Below are 22,594 nucleotides of genomic sequence, written 5' to 3'. Positions count from 1 at the left end.
TATTTGTTATTTGTATTAACAATACAGGTTGTCATTTTACTAACCCCTCAATCGTACAGTATAGGCAGATGAAGGCCGGAGAGAGAATTAGTATTGATTGAAACTCTGGAGGCTTGCAGAGCTTGACCTCCCAGTGAGCAGCTTTTGATACGATAACATTCAGGTTGTTATGTTGCAAATCTGGCCACCGTTGGAATTTAATAGCAATATCGTACATAAGCTTCATCAATCTCCTTCATAGCACAAGGATGTTTCTGGCCCCACTATGTATTGAATGGACTTATAACAAAGAGGATTCGCCCGCTATCCATATCCATACGTTGAAGAGGAAACGGGAAAACAACATTTTTTTTTTGTAACGCTAAAAATTATCCTGTTTTTCTTGTGTATGCAAAGCCAGTGCAATATTAACTGTGAAATCGCCAGGGTGTTAATTTATTTGAATATGTTTAATTACTAATTGGGTTTTGCACAGAAATGAAAGAACGAGAACTAGCATCCCCCACATTCGAGATATCATATTCCAATTTAACAGAGTTGTGGTAATAATGATTTCCTCTGTTTTTCACACACTATTTAGCATCATTTCAGTTATTTTTCTCTTTCATTTTTGTCTTAAAATATAGGAAATATATTTAGAAGTAGGCCTAATAACATGCATATTATTAGTTTATGCAAGATCATATTTTACAGTTTGTATTTCAAACACCAGTCCTATGCAGATCCAGACATTATTTTGCTTCCTGTTAGGCATCCAGCGTCATACTGTGTCTATCAGCAGACGGATCCTTCTCTTTCAACAAGTCCTCAATCTATTTCACACTTTTTCTCAATTTAATCTGCTCGGCAAAAATTCCCCTCCTGAAAATGTGAATTGTATCACATCTCTAAGTCCCGGAGGTATGATGCATATGCATTAGGTAAAGTGGATGAGCTGGTATCGTGTGCATTTTTAATGGTGCATTTGCTCTTTGAGTGGGAGAGAGAGATTCTCAAAATGGAATTTGAACGTCGCAGCAGGTTTTGACAGAGTCAGATCTCTGTCTGTGTGTGTGTGTGTGTGAGAGACAAGGCGGAGGGTTATAAGTGAGCTAACACACCGTGGTACAGGAACAGATTGAAGAGGAGCAGAGAGAGAAACACCAGCGGGGTAGGGAGGATGGATGGAGTGATGAATATTGTATGGCGGTGCTAAGCTGGCTGGGGCTGAGGAGAGATGTAGGTGAAAGAAGAGGGACGTGAGGAGTACAGACCGAGGCTGGTGATGGGGAGAGGGGGGGTAGAGGGTGGGTTGGCGCTCTGTGGGAGATGGCACCCTTACTGGCTCCCGCTGGCCTTTTTCTGGCAGCCGCTGGCAGTGCCACACTGTCGCATCACACCTCACATCTCTCCCCCTCTTTCTCTTCCTCTCCCCCTCTGTCTCGCTCTCTTCATTTATTTTCATCTCCTTCCCTCTCTCTCCATCTCTCCCTCCCTCTCTCTCTGTCTGTCTCTCCCTCTCTCTTATCTTAAATTCTCTGTCAGTTGCTCTGTGTCTCTGTGTCACCACATATCACACGTCATCTATGCTTCTGTCTTCATGCCTTTTCTCTTTTTCTCTCTTCCTATCTCTCTTCTTCTCATCTCCTTGTCAGTGAGTAGCCCAGGGTGTGTGCATCTGTGTCACTGGTGGCCACCCTGTCCCTCTGCCATCTCTACAGCACAGGCACATGCTGTCCCTCACAGACATGCTTGTCCACTCCTCTACAATCCCTCACTCTTCCCAACAAGGAGGAGCTTGAGCTAGACACCACAAGTCTGATTCCCCAAAGCAGAGGCCTAACTTCAGCTCTCACCAACTAAGGGTGTGTTCCTCATTCACATTTATGGCCCAAATTCCCACGATAACTGATTGGAAATTGAGACAGAAAATGATGGACATCTCTGTTACTAACTCCTTTCAAACACGCACACACCTCCCCTTCCGCAAGCTGCAATCTGTACAAACCTCTCCTCTCTGTGCCACTCCTCTCCTTCTCTCCTCTTGCGGTTTGCCCAGTGACCCCTCTGTCGTCAGGGGTCGAGCTGCTGCGCCTCACCCACGTGTGTGTGTGTGTGTGTGACGCAAGTGCGGGCAATGAAGACAGCCTGTCAGTCAGGAGGGCCCGGCTGCCCTTTGAAGGCCAGGCCAGAGGCCGACAAGGTGCCGCAAATGGCCTGTGAAGTTTACATACACTGCCCACTGCTAAACAGATTAGCTCTAATGAAGTGTCTAATGCCGGGCCCCCGCCTGACATAATCCTGCCTGGCAGCCCAGCCCCTCGGCTCACAAAAAATGGACCCCCTCCGGCCCTCTGCGCTCCCCCTCTCCTAGCCCAAGCCCTCCCCAGCCCTGGTTCACCCCTCGCCTAGCCCTCCCCAGCCCCTTGCCCGCTACCCAAGGCGACTCCACGTGGGAGGTGCCCGTTGTTAATCACACTGGACAGTGTGCGATCTGACATGCAAATATAGGTCATTGCATATGTAAATGTGTGATTAGGGGGCCGGCGTGCCAGAACACATTAGTGAGACTGTGCTCTCAGCAGGAGGCTGTCACAGCGCTTTACGGGCTCATGCTAACATTCGTCAAGCTACCATGCAGCGAGTGAAAGCTATGCCCTCGCTCTATTTCTAGATCTAGCTCTCTCTTTTTTCTCTCATTCCATTTCTCTCCTCCTAACCTAACACCATGGCCTCTGCTCCTCCACTCCTTCTGCTTTTCTTTGTGTGAAAAACACTGTCGTGACCACTGTTTACCTCTCTCTTTGTTCTCTGCGTTTGACCTTGGACAGGGTTCAATATAACATCTGTATAAAATTGTCTTTTAAAGGTATGTGTGGGGTACAGATATTTAAAAAATCATGTTAAACACTATTATTGCACACAGTGAGTCCATGCAACTTTGTGAATTGTTTGGCACATTTTTACTCATGAACTTATTTAGGCTTGCCATAGCAATAGAGTTGAATACTTTTTGACTCAAGACATTTCAGATTTTCATTTTTAATTAATTTGCTAACAATTCTAAAAACAATATTCCACTTTGACATTATGGGTTATTGTATGTAGTGACAGAAAATCTAAATGTAATCCATTTTAAATTCAGGCTTTAACACAACAAAATGTTGAAAAAGTCAAGGGGTGTGAATACTTCCTGTGTGTAACCTTAATTTATACTTTTTGAAGGCACTGTAAAAAAAAATCATACTAAGAGGAAATAGCGCTATAAAACAGTAATGTATAACAGTAATTTACGATCTATCAGGGAGTAATGAATATTGTAATCAGATTACTTTTCAAACACTGATTACTTCTAGGATTACTTTTAAATTCAGAAAGGATGTTTGCGGAAAAAAACGGTCACCTTTCTGTCCTCTCAATGACATTCAAAGCAGCATTGGGAAAAAATGTTAAGTGTTAAGTGTTAAGTTTGTGCCGCCTGAGCGAGTCTGACCGCAAGTCAGAGACCACTATGATGACACACCAAATGCATTTGACGGATCACAGGGAAAAGAGCAGGAATTGGCTTTTGTAGACTACAGTTGTCTACCAATGTTGCGACTGCTGTTGACATCCAAAGATTATCCAACTTGTATAAACGCTTTGAGAGAAGGACGAGAGCAGTGGTGTAGCCTACAGGCGATACGGATATCACATTGATATCTACAGTTGAAGTCGGAAGTTTACATACACTTAGGTTGGAGTCATTAAAACTCGTTTTTCAACCACTCCACAAATTTCTTGTTAACAAAATATATTTTGGGCAAGTCGGTTAGGACATCTACTTTGTGCATGACACAAGTAATTTTCCCAACAATTGTTTACAGACAGATTATTTCACTTATAATTCACTGTATCACAATTCCAGTGGGTCAGAAGTTTACATACACTAAGTTGACTGTGCCTTTAAACAGCTTGGAAAATTCCAGAAAATGATGTCTTGGCTTTAGAAGCTTCTGATATACTAATTGACATCATTTGAGTCAATTGGAGGTGTACCTGTGGATGTATTTCAAGGCCCACCTTCAAACTCAGTGCCTCTTTGCTTGACACCATAGGAAAATCAAAGAAATCAGCCAAGACCTCATAAAAAGAATTGTGGACCTCCACAAGTCTGGTTCATCCTTGGAAGCAATTTCCAAATGCCTGAAGGTACCACATTCATCTGTACAAGCAATAGTACGCAAGTATAAACACCATGGGACCACGCAGCCTTCATACCGCTCAGGGAGGAGGCTCGTTCGGTCTCCTAGAGATGGGAAAAGTGCAAATCAATCCCAGAACAACAGCAAAGGACCATGTGAAGATACTGGAGGAAACAGGTACAAAAGTATCTATATCCACAGTAAAACGAGTCCTATATCGACATAACCTGAAAGGCCGCTCAGTAAGGAAGAAACCACAGCTCCAAAACCACCATAAAAATGCCTGACTTCGGTTTGCAACTGCACATATATTGTACTTTTTGGAGAAATGTCATCTGGTCTAATGAAACAAAAATAGAACTGTTTGGCCATGATGACCATCGTTATGTTTGGAGGAAAAAGTGGGATGCTTCCAAGCTGAAGAACAACATCCCAACCGTGAAGCACAGGGGTGGCAGCATCATGTTGTGGGGGTGCTTTGCTGCAGGAAAAGCATGTGCGAGCAATTAGGCCTACAAACCTGACTCAGTTACACCAGCTCAGTTACACCAGGAGGAATGGGCCAAAATTCACTCAACTTATTGTGGAAGGCTACCCAAAACGTTTGACCCAAGTTAAACAATTTAAAGGCAATGCTACCAAATACGAATTGAGTGTATGTAAACTTCTGACACACTGGGAATGTGATGAAAGAAATAAAAGCTGAAATAAATCATTCTCTCTACTATTATTCTGACATTTCACATTGTTAAAATAAAGTGGTGATCCTAACTGACCTAAGACAGGGAATTTTTACTAGGATTAAATGTCAGGAATTGTGAAAAACTGAGTTTAAATGTATTTGGCCAAGGTGTATGTAAATTTCCGACTTCAACTGTACATAGCGCATTGATGTGAATCGTGGTTGTTGTGGATGGTTGTTCACAAATGCAGATGTGTATTTTAACCCAATAATGGTTGAATTGAAGAAGTTTAAGCTGCCTATAAATCATTGCGACCCAGTGGACAACCAGTGAAAAATGTGCTCTTGCAACAGCTACATAGTGCGGATCCCAGCCTGTGGAATACAAGTTTGATGGAGTTTCTACCTTCTAAACTCCTCCATGGTATTGTGCTCCATACTCTCAAACTAGTTTAATTTAAGAAGACCACAAGTGGGGCTTTTATTGCTCAATATAATTTGTGCTGATAAATAATATATACATCCGTAGGCCTAACGGACACAAGCTCAAGGAGAGCAGTTGTTCCTCGACCACGAGATCATTTGCCAACCATTCCATCATCAGTCTGCATAGTCAATGCAGCAGATGCAACAATATGTTGATGACAACGATTGTGCTTTCCACTTTGCTTCTTATTACAAAGAACACAAGCGTTCTAAAATTACACTTAGTTTGTGTATCTTACTGTCTGCAAATAGCTAGTTAGTCTTTTCTTAGCAAGTTGTGGCTAAAATTAATAGTGTAAGACACTAACGTAAAGCGCTAGTTAGCTGGCTAGCTAGCTAATACATGTACCGAGTCAGAGCAAATTAAGCTAGCTAATACAGACTGATACCAGTCCTGGTGTACGCCTAAATCAGCATGTTGTTTGTGCAACAGCATCTTCTAAATCAGGGAGGAATAGGCAAAGCGTGAATATTTTAGCTACATGATGTAAGAGAAGACATTTTAATGTATCCAAAGATTAAAGGGTCCTACTCCCCTGGGACACCCTGTCACAATAACGCATCCATAGAAGTTCTATTAATATTCTAATTCCTTATTCTATGAACGCCTCCCTGGCTTTTTCAATCGTTGTCATGTCAAACAACACTGTATTTAAAGAGCACACTATTACATTCTAACTATAAAATTAGAATTGCCATTATATTTCCATGATTACAAACGTTCACCCGAGTGTTTTAATCTAAATCGCAATTGTTAGTTAAAAATAAGCCCTCGATTTTGTTTTCCCCATATCGAATTGTATTTGTCACATGCACCGAATACAGCAGGTGTAGACCTTAGTGAAATGCTTGCTTACAAGTCCTTAACCAACAATGCAGTTTTAAGAAAAAATACCTAAATAAGAAATAAAAGTAACAAATAATTCAAGAGCAGCAGTAAAATAACAATAGCGGGGGTATCGGTACAGAGTCAATGTGCGGGGCATCAGTTCGTTGAGGTAATATGTACATCTAGGTAGAGTTATTAAAGTGAATATGCATAGATAATAACAGAGTATAGCAGCAGTGTAAAAGAGGGGGGGGGGGTAGCCAATTGATTAGAAGTTCATGAGACTTGTGGCTTGGGGGTAGAAGCTTTTTAGAATCCTCTTGGACCTAGACTTGGCGCTCCAGTACCGCTTGCCGTGTGGTAGCAGAGAGAACAGTCTATGACTAGGGTGGCTGGAGTCTTTGACCATTTTCTGGCGCCTTCCTCTCACACCGTTTGGTATAAGAGGTCCTGAATGGCAGGGAGCTTGGCCCCAGTGATGTACTGGGCCATACGTGGTACCCTCTGTAGTAGAGGTCGACCGATTAACCGGAATGGCCGATTTAATTAGGGCCGATTTCAAGTTTTCATAACAATCGGAAATCGGTATTTTTGGGCGGCGATTTGCCGTTTTTTAAAATTATTATTATTTTCAATAATTATTATTATTATTTGTTTTTTTTACACCTTTATTTAATCTTTTATTTAACTAGGCAAGTCAGTTAAGAACACATTCTTATTTTCAATGGCGGCCTAGGAACCAGAACGACAGATTTTTAACCTTGTCAGCTCGGGGGATCCAATCTTGCAACCTTACAGTTAACTAGTCCAATGCTCTAACACCTGATTACATTGCACTCCACGAGGAGCCTGCCTGTTACGCAAATGCAGTAAGGTAAGTTGCTAGCTAGCATTAAACTTATCTTATAAAAAACAATCAATCAATGACTGTCATTACTCCAATGTGTACTTAACCATAAACATCAATTCCTTTCTTAAAATCAATACACAAGTATATATTTTTAAACCTGCATATTTAGCTAAAAGAAATCCAGGTTACCAGGCAATATTAACCAGGTGAAATTGTGTCATTTCTCTTGCGTTCATTGCACGCAGAGTCAGGGTATATGCAACAGTTTGGGCCGCCTGGCTCTTTGCGAACTAATTTGCCGGAATTTTACGTAATTATGACATAACATTGAAGGTTGTGCAATGTAACAGGAATATTTAGACTCATGGATGCCACCCGTTAGATAAAATACGGAACGGAATAAACTTTTTGTTTTCGAGGTGATAGTTTCCGGATTAGTCAAAGGTATATGGTTTAGAGAGAAATAGTCGACGCGTTATAATTCCTGTCATAACTTGCGGCTGAACTTGAAAGGGGTTCCTTCTTTATTTTACCGTTTATGTCTTCCATAGAGAATGTCTTGATCTACTTCAAATAAGGTCTGTTTCGCTGAGGAGCAGACTGACAGGGGACCATGCAGACAAGCTCTGCTTTCTGCACTACAACCTAAAACTTCTTAACTGGGAATATTGAAGACCCATGAAAGCTGGTGGTTCGTTTTAACATATGTTCTCATGTTATTTGAGACTAAATAGATTTTATTTATGTATTATATTAAGTTAAAATAAAAGTGTTCATTGTTCATTCAGTATTGTTGCAATTGTCATTATTACAAAAATGTGTGTGTGTGTGTGTGTGAGATATATATATATATATATATACCTTTTTTTAAATGATCGGTATCGGCTTTTTTTGTCCTCCAATAATCGGTATCGGCGCTGAAAAATCATAATCGGTCGACCTCTACTCTGTAGTGCCTTGCGGTCGGAGGCCGAGCAAAATGATTTGGCATTTATGCACAACTCATAAAGCAAATTTAAAACTTTTATTCAAAAACACAAAATACTGTCAAAAAATGAACAATATTGTCTCATAATATTTTGGCCAAATCAAACTTAATTTGTCACATGCGCCGAACACAAGTGTAGACCTTACCGTGAAATGCTTACTTACAAGCCCTTAACTCTTCTTGAACTGCACTGTTGGTGAAGAAAATATTTACCAAATAAACTAAAGTAAAAAGTAACACAATAACATAACAATAACGAGGCTATATGCAAGAGGTACCGAGTCAGTGTGCAGGGGTACAGGTTAGAGGTAATTTGTACATGTAGGTAGGGGTGTAGTGACTATGCATAAGATAATAAACAACGAGTAGCAACAGAGTACAAAACAAATGGGTCAATGTAATAGTCTGGTGGCCATTTGATTAATTGTTCAGCAGTCTTATGGCTTAGGGGTAGAAGCTTTTAATGAGCCTTTTGGTCCTACACTTGGCGCTCCGGTACCGCTTGCCGTGCGGTAGCAGAGAAAACAGTTCATGACTTGGGTGACTGGAGTCTCTGACAATTTTATGCTTTCCTCTGACACCGCCTATTATATAGGTCCTGGATTGCAGGAAGCTTGGCCCCAGTGATGTACTGGGCCGTACACACTACCGTCTGTATTGCCTTACGGTCAGATGCTGAGCAGTTGCCCTACCAGGCGGTGATGCAACCGGTCAGGATGTTCTCGATTGTGCAGCTGAATAACTTTTTGAGGATCTGGGGACCCCATGCCAAATCTTTTCAGTCTCCTGAGGGGGGAAAGGTGTTGTCGTGCCCTCTTCACTGTCTTGGTGTGTTTGGACTATGATAGATCGTTGGTGATGTGGACACCATGGAACTTGAAACTCTTGACCCACTCCACTATAGCCCCGTTGATAATGGGGACCTGTTCGGCCCGCCTTTTCCTGTAGTCCACGATCAGCTCCTTTGTCTTGCTCACATTGAGGGACATGTTGTCCTAGCACCACACTGCCAGTTCTCTGACCTCCCTATAGGCTGTCTCATCGTTGTCGGTGATCAGGCCTACCACTGTTGTGTCATCAGCAAACTTAATGATGGTGTTGAAGTCGTGTTTGGTCACGCAGTCATGGGTGAACAGGGAGTACAAGAGTGAATAAAGTACACACCCCTGAGGGGCCCCAGGTGGTAGGGGTTGTTGCCTACCCTTACCACCTGGGGGTGGCCTGTCAGGAAGTCCAGGATCCAGTTGCAGAGAGAGGTGTTTAGTCCCAGGGTCCTTAGCTTAGTGATAAGCTTCGTGGGCACTATGGTGTTGAACGCTGAGCTGTGCTGTAGTCAATTAACCTCCCTGGGATCGTTCGGGACGCTAGCGTCCCACCTCGCCAACAGCCAGTGAAATTGCAGGGTGCCAAATTCAAAACAGAAATCTCATAATTAAAATTACTCAAACATACAAGTATCTTTTACCATTTTAAAGGTAATCTTGTTGTTAATCCCACCGCAGTGTCCGATTTTCAAAAAGGCTTTACAGCGAAAGCACCACAAACAATTATGTTAGGTCACCGCCAAATCACAGAAAAATAACACAGCCATTTTTCCAGCCAAAGAGTGGAGTCACAAAAAGCAGAAATATAGATAAAAGGAATCACTAACCTTTGATGATCTTCATCAGATGACACTCATAGGACTTCATGTTACACAATACATATGTCTTGTTCGATAAAGTTCATATTTATATCCAAAAACCTCAGTTTACATCGGCGCCATGTTCAGAAATGCCTCCAAAACACCTGGAGAAGTTGCAGAGAGCCACATCAATTAACAGAAATACTCATCATAAACTTTGATGAAAGATACATGTTTTACATAGAATTAAAGATAAACTTGTTCTTAATGCAACCGCTGTGTCAGATTTCAAAAAAGCTTTACGGCAAAGCACAATATTCAATAATCTGAGTACAGCGTTCAGCCACCAAAGCAAGCCATACAGTTACCCGCCAAAGTCAACAAAAGTCAGAAATAGCATTATAAATCTTCACTTACCTTTGCTGATCTTCATCGGAATGCACTCCCAGGACTCCCACAAGACATGTTCGTTTTGTTCGATTACGTCCATATTTATGTCCAAATACCTCCGCTTTGTTCGCGCGTTTAGTTCACTATTCCAAAGGCACAATGCGTGAGCGCAAAATCCAGACAAAGTCAAGAGTTCCATTACAGTTTGTAGAAACATGTCAAACGATGTTTACAATCAATCCTTAGGGTCTTTTTATAATTAATCTTCAATAATATTCCAACCGGACATTAGCGTATTCATTACAGAGGAAAAAGAAGGAACGGCGTGCCCGCGTGACCGCGCAGGAAACAACGCATTGGCCTCAGCCTAGTCCACTTGTTGAAACAGCTCTTATTCGATCCCCTTCCACAATAGAAGCCTCAAACAACTTTTTAAAGACTGTTGCCATCTGCTGGAAGCCCTGGGAAGTGCAATCTGGCCTCATAGACACAGCATATTGGATAGGCAATCACTTAAATGAAACTACAAACCTCAGATTTCCCACTTCCTGGTTGGATTTGTCTTAGGTTTTTGCCTGCCATATGAGTTCTGTTATACTCACAGACACTATTTTACTTCCACTAGATGTCAACAGTCTTTAGAAATTGTTTCAGGCTTGTATTCTGAAAAAATAGGAAGTAAGAGCAGTCTGAAATGAGTGGACCCTAAAGTGTTACAGAGCTTTTTCATGCGCACGACCGAGAGTGCCTTTCTTGTTTACCTTTTATATTGACGACGTTATTGTCCGGTTGAAATATTATTGACTATTTAGGCTAAAAACAACACGAGGATTGAATATAAACATCGTTTGACATGTTTCTATGAACTTTACGGATACAATTTGGATTTTCTGTCTGCCTGTTTTGACTGCGTTTGAGCCTGTGGATTACTGAAGAAAACGCGCAAACAAAACGGAGGTTTTTGGATATAAAGAGACTATCGAACAAAAGGAACATTTGAGCAAATGAATGTCTGCTGAGTGCAACCATATGAAGATCATCAAAGGTAAGTGATTAATTCTATCTCTATTTCTGACTTGTGTAACTCTTCTACTTGGCTGGTTACTGTTTGTAATGATTTGTCTGCTGGGCTATGTTCTCAAATAATCGTAAGGTATGCTTTCGCCGTAAAGCATTTTTTAAATCTGACACAGTGGTTGGATTCACTAGAAGTTAATCTTTAAACCTATGTAAAATATGTTTTGTTTTCTGAATTTTTATAATGAGTATTTCTGTATATGAATTTGGCGCCCAGCAGTTTCACTGGCTGTTGAAGAGGTGGGACGCTACCATCTCACGTACCCTAGAGAAGTTAATGTGAGTGTAGCGAAATTCTTGTGCTATGATAGATGCGGATGTTGCCTGTCATCCATGGCTTCTGGTTGGGATATGTACGTACGGTCAGTATGGGGATGACGTCGTCGATGTACTTATTGATGAAGCCGGTGACTGAGGTGGTGTAGAGATTCATTTTTTTTCTCTGGTTGCACATGTGACATGCTGGTAAAACTGTGGGAAAACTAATTTAAGTTTGTCTGCATTAAAGTCCTCGGCCACTAGGCGCGCCTCTTCTAGGTGAGCATTTTCTTGTTTGCTTATGGGCTTATAGAGTTGTTTGAGTGTGGCCTTAGTGCCAGCATCGATCTGTGGTGGTAAATAGACAGCTACGAATAATATAGATGAGAACTCTCTTGGTAGATAGTGTGGTCTTCAGTTTATCATAAGGTACTCTACCTCAGGCAAGCAATACCGCGAGACTTCTTTAATATTAGAGATCGCTCACCAGCCCAGCCCTAGTGTGTGTGTTGTCCTAGGAACCTCTTCTGTCTTTGCCGCAGGTCTGTGTTCTGTTCATGTAGACTTTGTTTAATTGTGAAACGAATCTGAAGTGAACACATCTAAAGCTGCTCCTTCCCTCCCTCCATCATGACACTGTGCTCTCACCCTCCTCTCCTCCTCCTTCCCAGAGTCTGCCTGCCTGTGAGGGTGTCCCCGGGTCGTGGTCGGGGCCAGGCACCGGTGACATGTGGCATTGTGATATCTGTCGCCTCCTCTCTCCCTCCACCACACCAACAGACACGTTTACAAAATGGCTGCAAAGGTCACATTCTGCTCTGTGTGTTTTCACACATCACAACCCCAAGGCTCATTCCAGCCTGTTTTCTTAGCTTTTTAATTTTAGACATTCACTGGCGAGCCGAGTTTCAGGGCGCCACATGCATCCCTTGGAAGAGGAGGGCACTGTGGGGGGGGGGGGGGGGTTTGTCGCTAGCTGACTGGTCCAACATAAGTCACCTCAAGTGCAGCAGCGTCATGTTAACTGTGATGTGCCATGGCAGACTACAGCACAGACACACACTCAAATTATTGTCCTCGTTGGACATAATAATGACCTAATAAGATTTAGTGGTTCAGGAAGAGTCACATTTTTTCTCTGTTAAAGGGATACTTTGGAATTTTGAGTCAGATGAACTCGTGTATACCATTTTGATGTCTCTGTGTCCAGTATGAAGGAAGTTAGAGGCAGTTTCCTGAGCCAATGCTAACTAGTGTTACCCACAGACTTCCAGTCAATGCTCTATCTGCTAGCATGCTAAAATCGAATCAAATTTAATTTGTCACATGCGCCGAATACAACTGGTGTAGACTTACCGGGAAATGCTTGCTTTACAAGCCCTGCCCAACGATGAAGAGTAAAATATGTGTATATATATATATATATATATATGAGGAATTACGTTTTATTTATATATCTATATTATATATTAGATACTGTATGTACATGAAGGCAGGATAAATTGACTAGGCATCAGGATAGATGATAATACGAGCAAAATAAAGTACAGAGTAGCAGCAGCAAATAATGAGTGTACAAATGTGTATGAAAGTGTGTTTGTGTTGTGTCAGGGTGTGTGTTGTGTGCATCTGTGTGGGAGTGTTAATGTAGAGTGTATCTATATAGTCTAGTGAGTGTGCGTAGGGTCAGTGCAAGATATAGTCAGTGCAGATAGATTGGGTACCATTAATTGACTATTTAGCAGTCTTATGGCTTGGGGGTAGAAACTGTCTCGGAGCGGTCCGAGCTGATGCTCCTGTACTGTTTGCCGGACGGTTTGGGTGGCTGGAGTTTTTGGCAATTTTTCGGGCCTTTCTCTGACAGACGTCCTGGATGGCAGGGAGCTTGGACCGAGTGATGTACTGGGCTGTACGCACCAAGCTCTGTAGCGCTTTCTGGTCAAGGGCGGTGCATTTTCCAGACCAAACAGTGATGCAGCCAGTCAAGATGCTCTCGAAGGTGCAGTTGTATGAATTTTTGAGGATCCAAGGGCCCAGGCCAAATCTTTTCAGCCTCCTGTTTTGGACCATATTAGTTTGTTGGTGATGTGGACTCCAAGGAACTTGAAGCTCTCGACCCGCGCAACAACAGCCCTGTTGATGCGGATGGGGGCGTGCTCTCCCCTCTTTCTCCTATAGTCCACGATCAGCTCCTTGGTCTTACTGATGTTGAGGGAGAGGTTGTTGTCCTGGCAACACACTGCTAAGTGTCTGACCTCCTTTCTGAAGGCTGACTCATCACCGTCGGTGATCATATATACCACCGCTGTGTCGTCAACAAACTTGACAATGGTGTTGGAGTCGTGTGGGGCCACGCAGACATGGGTGAACAGGGAGTACAGTAGGGAACTAAGCACACACCCCTGAGGGGCCCCCTTGTTGAGGGTCAGCATGGCAGAGGTGTTGTTGCCTACCCTCACCACGTGGGGCCGGCCCGTCAGGAAGTCCTGAATCCAGTTGCAGAGGGAGGGGTTAATCCTGAATGAATTGTGAATAATGATGAGTGAGAAAGTTAGAGGTATACTGTAAATATCATACCCCCCAAAAAATGCTAACTTCCCCTGTTATTGTAATGGTGAGGGGTATGATATTTGTGCGTCTAACTTTCTCACTCATCATTATTCCCAATTCATTCAGGACTATCCGTAATCATGGTTGCATCCACATTAATGTAGAAGTGTTTAGAAACATATTATATTCTTATTTTCAATAAAACTGCCTCCAAAATGACAGAATAAATTTACCATTCATTTCAATTGGGCACAAAATAATCTGAAACACAACCAAAACAAACAGCCAATGCTGAGTCACAAGCTTGATGTAATCATTGTGTTCTAGGAATATGGGACCAAATACTAAACTTTTCACTATATCAATACACATATATGAATTTGTCCCAATACTTTTGTTCTCATAAAATGGGGGGACTATGTACAACCTGTATGGATAAAAATACCCTCAAATGAAAACTGACAGTCTGCACTTTAACCTCATAGTCTTTGTAGTCTTTTTGGTTTGGATACATTCTCAGTGTTGGGACGACATTGTCTATGCACTAATTGATGAAGCCCTTAACTGTTGTGGTAAACTCCTCAATGCTATCGGATGAATCCCGGAACATATCCCAGTTTGTACTAGCAAAACAGTCTCTTTCATCTGATCACTTCCATATTGAGCCCATCACTGGTACTTCCTGTTTGAGCTTTTTTGTAAACAGGAAGCAGGAGACTGGAGTCATGGTCAGATTTGCTGAAGGGAGGATGAGGGAGGGCCTTGTATGCATTTTTGGGGGTAGAATAAAAGTTTAAGAATAAGCGTTTTAGCACCCCTAGTGGCGCAAGAGACTTGTTGGTAGAAGTGAGGTAGGGTGGTTTTAAGTCTCCAGAAACGCTGCCTCTGGGTGAGCGGTTTCTTGTTTGCTTATGGTTCGAGAATGGTGTTGGCTTGTGGAGGGATGTAGACAGCGGTGATCATTTCGGATGAGAATTCTCTTGGTGGATAAAAGGGTGTGAAGCTTACCCTGAGGTATTCTATACTGATCAAAAATGCAAATGCAACATGCAACAATTTCAAAGATTATGCTGAGTTACAATTTATAGAAGGAGTCAGTCAATTTAAATATATTCATTAGGCCCTAATCTATGGATTTCACATGACTGGGCAGGGGTGCAGCTGGTTTATCCCACAATAAAGCTTTATTACAGACAGAAATAGACCTCAGTTTCAACAACTGTCCGGGTGGCTGGTCTCAGATGATCCCGCAGGTGAAGATGCCGGATGTGGAGGTCCTGGGCTGGCGTGGTTACACATGGTTTGCGATTGTGAGGCCGGTTGGACGTACTGCCAAATTCTCTCAAACAACGTTGACAAAACTGCACATTTTCGAGTGGCCTTGTATTGTCCCCATCAAAAGATGCACCTGTGTAATGATCATGCTGTTTAATCGGCTTCTTGATATGCCACACCTGTCAGGTGGATAGATTATCTTGGCAAAGGAGAAATGCTCATTAATAGGGATGCAAACAAATTTGTGCAGAAAATTTGAGATACATTTCAGGTAACTTTTACTTCAGCTCATGATACATGGGATCAGCACTTTACATGCTGCGTTTATATTTTTGTTCAGTATATATCAGGTGGGCAAAAGCTGCTGGCAGATACCCATAGACTTCCAGTCATTATGCTAACGCTAGTTAGCAATTCACTAGCGCTAGTTAGCAACTTCCATCTCTGCACGCAGAGACATAGAAATGGTATCCACATCTGATGCTGGGGGAAGTAGATAAAAGGCCTCATTGGCAAATCCTGAATTATCCCTTTAACTGTAAATATGCATAAATAATCACTAAGTTCAATGTTGTTTTTCTGGACAGGAAATGCAATGTTCAGCAGAAAAACGAGGAGATGAGATGGATTCTGCTTTATCACACAATCTATTGTAAACGATTCCATGTTCAACATGCTGTAAAACTCAAATCATAACTGCAAGGGAAAGCATCAGGGGTGTAGGCCTAAGTGTGTGTGTGTGACTGTGTTGTCTGTGTCGGCCTTGCAGAAGCCGCTTCAGCCGGACATGGGCCACAACTCTCTGGCTAACTTCCAGATTGAGAAGAAGATTGGGCGGGGCCAGTTCAGTGAGGTGTACCGGGCCAGGTACCTGATGGACAACACCTCCATGGCCCTCAAGAAGGTTCAGGTGAGAGAGGCGCACACACACAGCACACATCATCATTTTCCCCCCACCTTTCAAGATACCCAAGGACACATTTCAGGGGTATGATGTCACCAATTTTCCTACATATTCTCAAACTACTTCATATTTTCTAGTTCATAGAGAAAGATTGATTTTTAAATTGTATAACCGACTCAAATCAAGATCTATATATGAATGTTTATCAAAGTTAGCTGACTAACTTATCAAATTTATTAGTGTACTTGCTGAAAGCAAGACCACTCTAGAAATTACACATACTCGTATTATTATAATTTGCCTTCTTCCGCTCGCCCTCGTGCTTTAACCGTTTAAAACATTTTGGGGGCATAAAATAATTAGCACAAAATAATCCACCAACAGTAATGGTAACTCTTGAACTAGAGACACCAAACTAACTTTCACATGTTCAGGCTATCTGATCAATCAATCACTCAATCGATCAATATTTCCATCTACCTACTTTTTCAACTATAACCAGTCACTACTGCAGTCATTAACACTGCTGCAACTTATTTTACAACCATAAATACTTTAAGACAAGCTAACAAGTACACACATTTTCTTTAGGAAATATACTTTTGTAGTTCATCCTGCTTTGTGATCATTACTCTCTACTAGTGTATACACGATATACCGGTCCAATAATGTCCACTTCACTTTCATGCGTATCTCATGTAGAGCATCTGTGATCAGCCAGCCGATATCTCTTTCCAGCCATCACTCACCTGCATGTCTCTCCATCCGCTCTTCCTTTGCATCTATTCCTCCATCAGTTTTAAGAATATAATTTAGCCATGATGGCGAGCGGGGTTGCAGACCCTGATGTCTTCTGTTGTTACATTTGTAAATGTTTTACATTAGAGCAGTGTGCAGAGCGAGCAAAGTTGATAAAAATTGGATTCCAAGATGGCGTAGCAGTCGGACGTGTGTTTGTCTTGTCCCGTGTAAATAGTCCTCGTTTTTTTTTCGTATGCATTTCGTATATATTTTAATTTCACTTTCCATTTAGGAACTGAATATACATTCCGCCTCACCCAATGTGGTACGGATCTGCTATTTCTTTTATACTTTAGAACCGTAACCCCAATCAGAAGCTAGCCAGATAACTAGCTAGTAGTCAGTTAGCCACTGCTGCGGTCTTCACCCTTAACTCGGACACCAGCCAGCTTCAGCTCGGGCCAATACCTGCCAGTCTGCAAGCGCGATATCAACCCAGAGCATATAGGACTGCTTTTTCACTACCACATCACCGGATTTTTTTTTTTCCTTCTACTTCATCACCGGATTTCAGCCGCAGGCTAGCTAGCTAGCTAGCTAGCTTATTTGCACGCTAGCTAGCTGCAAACCGTGTGTCTATTGGCTTACGTCGATCCCGGAGCAAACGTAATTTATTCCGGAGCTAGCTGAGGAGCTCCATCAGCCATTCCTGGGCTACAGTCACCTATCCGGACCCGTTTTTTTTTTGTTTTTTTTGCTGCAGATACGGAGCCCCACCGGGCCTTCACGACTGACTGCCGACGTTATCTGCCCGAGGGACTTATCCAACTGGCACCCCCGTCCCGACGTTACCTGAACGCTCATCTGGGGCCCGCTAATCGTTAGCTGTCTTATCGGCTGCTATCTGAATAAGTATATCAGACAATTATTATTATTATTATTTAAAAAAATAAATAATTCTTGGGCCACTATATCTATTTTGCCAATTTGGATTGATCCCCTCTACCACACGGAACCCCACTAACCTACCGACGGAAACGCACGAGGTATCTACAATTAGACCTCCATCCTATGCTATCTTGCTACCGATAGCCTCTACCCGGCCTACTGTCTGGATCGCCGTGACCCCAACCAACCTCTACTCACTGGACCCTTATTGATCACTCGATTAAGCATGCCTCTCCTTAATGTAAATATGCCTTGTCCATTGTTGTTCTGGTTAGTGTTTATTGGCTTATTTCACTGTAGAGACTCGAGCCCTGCTCACTATACCATATCCAACCTCTCAGTTCCACCACCCACATATGCGATGACATCACCTGGTTTCAATGATGTTTCTAGAGACAATATCTCTCTCATCATCACTCAATACCTAGGTTTACCTCCACTGTATTCACATCCTACCATACCTTTGTCTGTACATTATTCCTTTAAGCTATTTTATCGCCCCCAGAAACGTCCTTTTACTCTCTGCTCTAGTAGCTCTAGACGACCAATTCTCATAGCTTTTAGCCGTACCCTTATCCTACTCCTCCTCTGTTCCTCTGGTGATGTAGAGGTTAATCCAGGCCCTGCAGTACCTAGCTCCACTCCTATTCCCCAGGCGCTCTCTTTTGATGACTTCTGTAACCGTAATAGCCTTGGCTTCATGCATGTTAACATTAGAAGCCTCCTCCCTAAGTTTGTTTTGTTCACTGCTTTAGCACACTCTGCCAACCCGGATGTTTTAGCCGTGTCTGAATCCTGGCTTAGAAAGACCACCAAAAATTCAGACATTTTCATCCCCAATTACAAGATTTTCAGACAAGATAGAACGGCCAAAGGGGGCGGTGTTGCAATCTACTGCAAAGATTGCCTGCAGAGTTCTGTTTTACTATCCAGGTCTGTTCCCAAACAATTTTAACTTCTACTTTTAAAAATCCACCTCTCTAAAAACAAGTCTCTCACCGTTGCCGCCTGCTATAGACCACCCTCTGCCCCCAGCTGTGCTCTGGACACTATATGTGAACTGATTGCCCCCCATCTATCTTCAGAGCTCGTGCTGCTAGGCGACCTAAATTTGAACATGCTTAACACCCCAGCCATCCTACAATCTAAGCTTGATGCCCTCAATCTCACACAAATCATCAATGAACCTACCAGGTACCACCCCAATTCCGTAAACACGGGTACCCTCATAGATATCATCCTAACAAACTTGCCCTCCAAATACACCTCTGCTGTTTTCAACCAAGATCTCAGTGATCACTGCCTCATTGCCTGCATCCGTAATGGGTCAGCGGTCAAACGACCTCCACTCATCACTGTCAAACGCTCCCTGAAACACTTCAGCGAGCAGGCCTTTCTAATCGACCTGGCCGGGGTATCCTGGAAGGATATTGATCTCATCCCGTCAGTAGAGGATGCCTGGACATTTTTAAAAAATGCCTTCCTCACCATCTTGAATAAGCATGCCCCATTCAAGAAATTTAGAACCAGGAACAGATATAGCCCTTGGTTCTCTCCTGACCTGACTGCCCTTAACCAACAGAAAAACATCCTATGGCGTTCTGCATTAGCATCGAACAGCCCCCGTGATATGCAACTTTTCAGGGAAGCCAGAAACCAATATACACAGGCAGTTAGAACAGCCAAGGCTAGCTTTTTCAAGCAGAAATTTGCTTCCTGCAACACAAATTCAAAAAAGTTCTGGGACACCGTAAAGTCCATGGAGAATAGGAACACCTCCTCCCAGCTTCCAACCGCTCTGAAGATAGGAAACACTGTCACCACCGACAAACCCACTATAATTGAGAATTTCAATAAGCATTTTTCTACGGCTGGCCATGCTTTCCACCTGGCTACCCCTACCCTGGACAACAGCACTGCCCTCCCCTCTGCTACTCGCCCAAGCCTTCCCCATTTCTCTTTCTCCCAAATACAGTCAGCTGATGTTCTAAAAGAGCTGCAAAATCTGGACCCTTACAAATCAGCCGGGCTAGATAATCTGGACCCTTTCTTTCTAAAACTATCTGCTGAAATTGTGGCCACCCCTATTACTAGCCTCTTCAACCTCTCTTTCGTGTCGTCTGAGATTCCCAAAGATTGGAAAGCAGCTGCGGTTATCCCCCTCTTCAAAGGGGGGGGACACTCTTGACCCTAACAGCTACAGACCTATATCTATCCTACCCTGCCTTTCTAAGGTCTTCGAAAGCCAAGTCAACAAACAGATTACCGACCATTTCGAATCCCACCATACCTTCTCCGCTATGCAATCTGGTTTCAGAGCTGGTCATGGGTGCACCTCAGCCACGCTCAAGGTCATAAACGATATCTTAACCGCCATCGATAGGAAACAATACTGTGCAGCCGTATTCATTGACCTGGCCAAGGCTTTTGACTCTGTCAATCACCACATCCTCATCGGCAGACTCGACAGCCTTGGTTTCTCTAATGATTGCCTCGCCTGGTTCACCAACTACTTCTCTGATCGAGTTCAGTGTGTCAAATCGGAGGGTCTGTTGTCCGGGCCTCTGGCAGTCTCTATGGGGGTGCCACAGGGTTCAATTCTTGGACCGACTCTCTTCTCTGTATACATCAATGATGTCGCTCTTGCTGCTGGTGATTCTCTGATCCACCTCTACGCAGACGACACTATTCTGTATGCTTCTGGCCCTTCTTTTGACACTGTGTTAACAACCCTCCAGGCGAGCTTCAATGCCATACAACTCTCCTTCCGTGGCCTCCAATTGCTCTTAAATACAAGTAAAACTAAATGCATGTTCTTCAACCGATCGCTGCCTGCACCTGCCCGCCTGTCCAACATCACTACTCTGGACGGCTCTGACTTAGAATATGTGGACAACTACAAATACCTAGGTGTCTGGTTAGACTGTAAACTCTCCTTCCAGACTCACATCAAACATCTCCAATCCAAAGTCAAATCTAGAATTGGCTTCCTATTCCGCAACAAAGCATCCTTTACTCATGCTGCCAAACATACCCTTGAAAAACTGACCATCCTACCAATCCTCGACTTCGGTGATGTCATTTACAAAATAGCCTCCAAAACCCTACTCAATAAATTGGATGCAGTCTATCACAGTGCCATCCGTTTTGTCACCAAAGCCCCATATACTACCCACCACTGCGACCTGTACACTCTCGTTGGCTGGCCCTCGCTTCATACTCGTCGCCAAACCCACTGGTTCCAGGTCATCTACAAGACCCTGCTAGGTAAAGTCCCCCCTTATCTCAGCTCGCTGGTCACCATAGCAGCACCTACCTGTAGCACGCGCTCCAGCAGGTATATCTCTCTAGTCACCCCCAAAACCAATTCTTCCTTTGGACGCCTCTCCTTCCAGTTCTCTGCTGCCAACGACTGGAACGAACTACAAAAATCTCTGAAACTGGAAACACTTATCTCCCTCACTAGCTTTAAGCACCAGCTGTCAGAGCAGCTCATAGATTACTGCACCTGTACATAGCCCATCTATAATTTAGCCCAAACAACTACCTCTTTACCTACTGTATTTATTTATTTATTTATTTTGCTCCTTTGCACCCCATTATTTCTGTCTCTACTTTGCGCTTTCTTCCACTGCAAACCAACCATTCCAGTGTTTTTTAGTTTTTATTTTACTTGCTGTGTTGTATTCACTTCGCCTCCATGGCCTTTTTATATTTTTATTTATTTATACATATATTTGTTTGCCTTCACCTCCCTTATCTCACCTCACTTGCTCACATTGTATATAGACGTATTTTTTTTCACTGTATTATTGACTATATGTTTGTTTTACTCCATGTGTAACTATGTGTTGTTGTATGTGTCGAACTGCTTTGCTTTATCTTGGCCAGGTCGCAATTGTAAATGAGAACGTGTTCTCAATTTGCCTACCTTGTTAAATAAAGGTTAAATAAATAAAATAAAATAAATACATTGTATAATTTCATCGCCTGGTATAACCAAGAGCACAGGCCAGTCTGAGTAGGCTTTGCAATTGCAAGTTCGCTAGTCACAGAGGAAAATGGAATGACAACTTGGCGACAGGAATGTTTGCAGCTTTACAGCAAAGAAAACGGCGTGTCTACTAGCCCAAAAGGTTAGAAAAATTTGACCCATATTACCAGAGTTACCTTTTTTTCTCCCTGTACGATTTCGCACGCATTTGATAAAATTTCACAAACCATGTCACAGGCCTTTTTTTTTTTATATATATAATTATTTTTACCCCCTTTTTCTCCCCAATTTCGTGGTATCCAATTGTTAGTAGTTACTGTCTTGTCTCATCGCTACAACTCCCGTACGGGCTCGGGAGAGACGAAGGTCGAGAGCCATGCGTCCTCCGAAACACAACCCAACCAAGCCGCACTGCTTCTTAACACAGCGCGCTTCCAACCCGGAAGCCAGCCGCACCAATGTGTCGGAGGAAACACTGTACACCGTACGCGCACCTGCACTGCGTCCGGCCCGCCACAGGAGTCGCTAGTGCGCGATGAGACAAGGATATCCCTACCGGCCAAACCCTCCCTACCCCGGACGACGCTAGGCCAATTGTGCGTCGCCCCATGGACCTCCCGGTCGCGGCCGGCTGCGACAGAGCCTGGGCTCGAACCTAGAGTCTCTGGGATGCAGTGCCTTAGACCACTGCGCCACCCGGGAGGCCTGTCGCAGGCCATTTTTAAAGTAATCCTGTTCATTCATGTTACCGAGCTAGCTAACAACCTATTAACTTGACATTAGCTCTATGCAAATTAGATTGACACGAGTAAAGTAAAATGGTCTGCTACTCATG

The 22,594-nt window shown here is 43.1% G+C and overlaps 1 protein-coding gene across 5 annotated transcripts in view; it reads left to right on the top strand.

Annotated features, from left to right (window-relative positions):
- LOC139577570 (serine/threonine-protein kinase Nek7) overlaps positions 1-22,594 on the top strand; it is a 182,186-nt gene that overhangs the window by 77,808 nt on the left and 81,784 nt on the right. For all 5 annotated transcript variants that reach the window (XM_071404677.1, XM_071404678.1, XM_071404675.1 and 2 more), the window contains one exon: positions 15,942-16,082. In XM_071404677.1, coding sequence (XP_071260778.1) covers positions 15,942-16,082 — 141 coding nt within the window. The remainder of the gene's footprint in view (positions 1-15,941; positions 16,083-22,594) is intronic.

Source organism: Salvelinus alpinus, chromosome 6 (genome assembly GCF_045679555.1).
Source record: "Salvelinus alpinus chromosome 6, SLU_Salpinus.1, whole genome shotgun sequence".
Classification (NCBI taxonomy): Eukaryota; Metazoa; Chordata; class Actinopteri; order Salmoniformes; family Salmonidae; genus Salvelinus; species Salvelinus alpinus.
The sequence above is the reverse complement of the archived record's forward strand: the minus strand, read 5'-3'. Positions and strand labels throughout refer to the sequence as shown.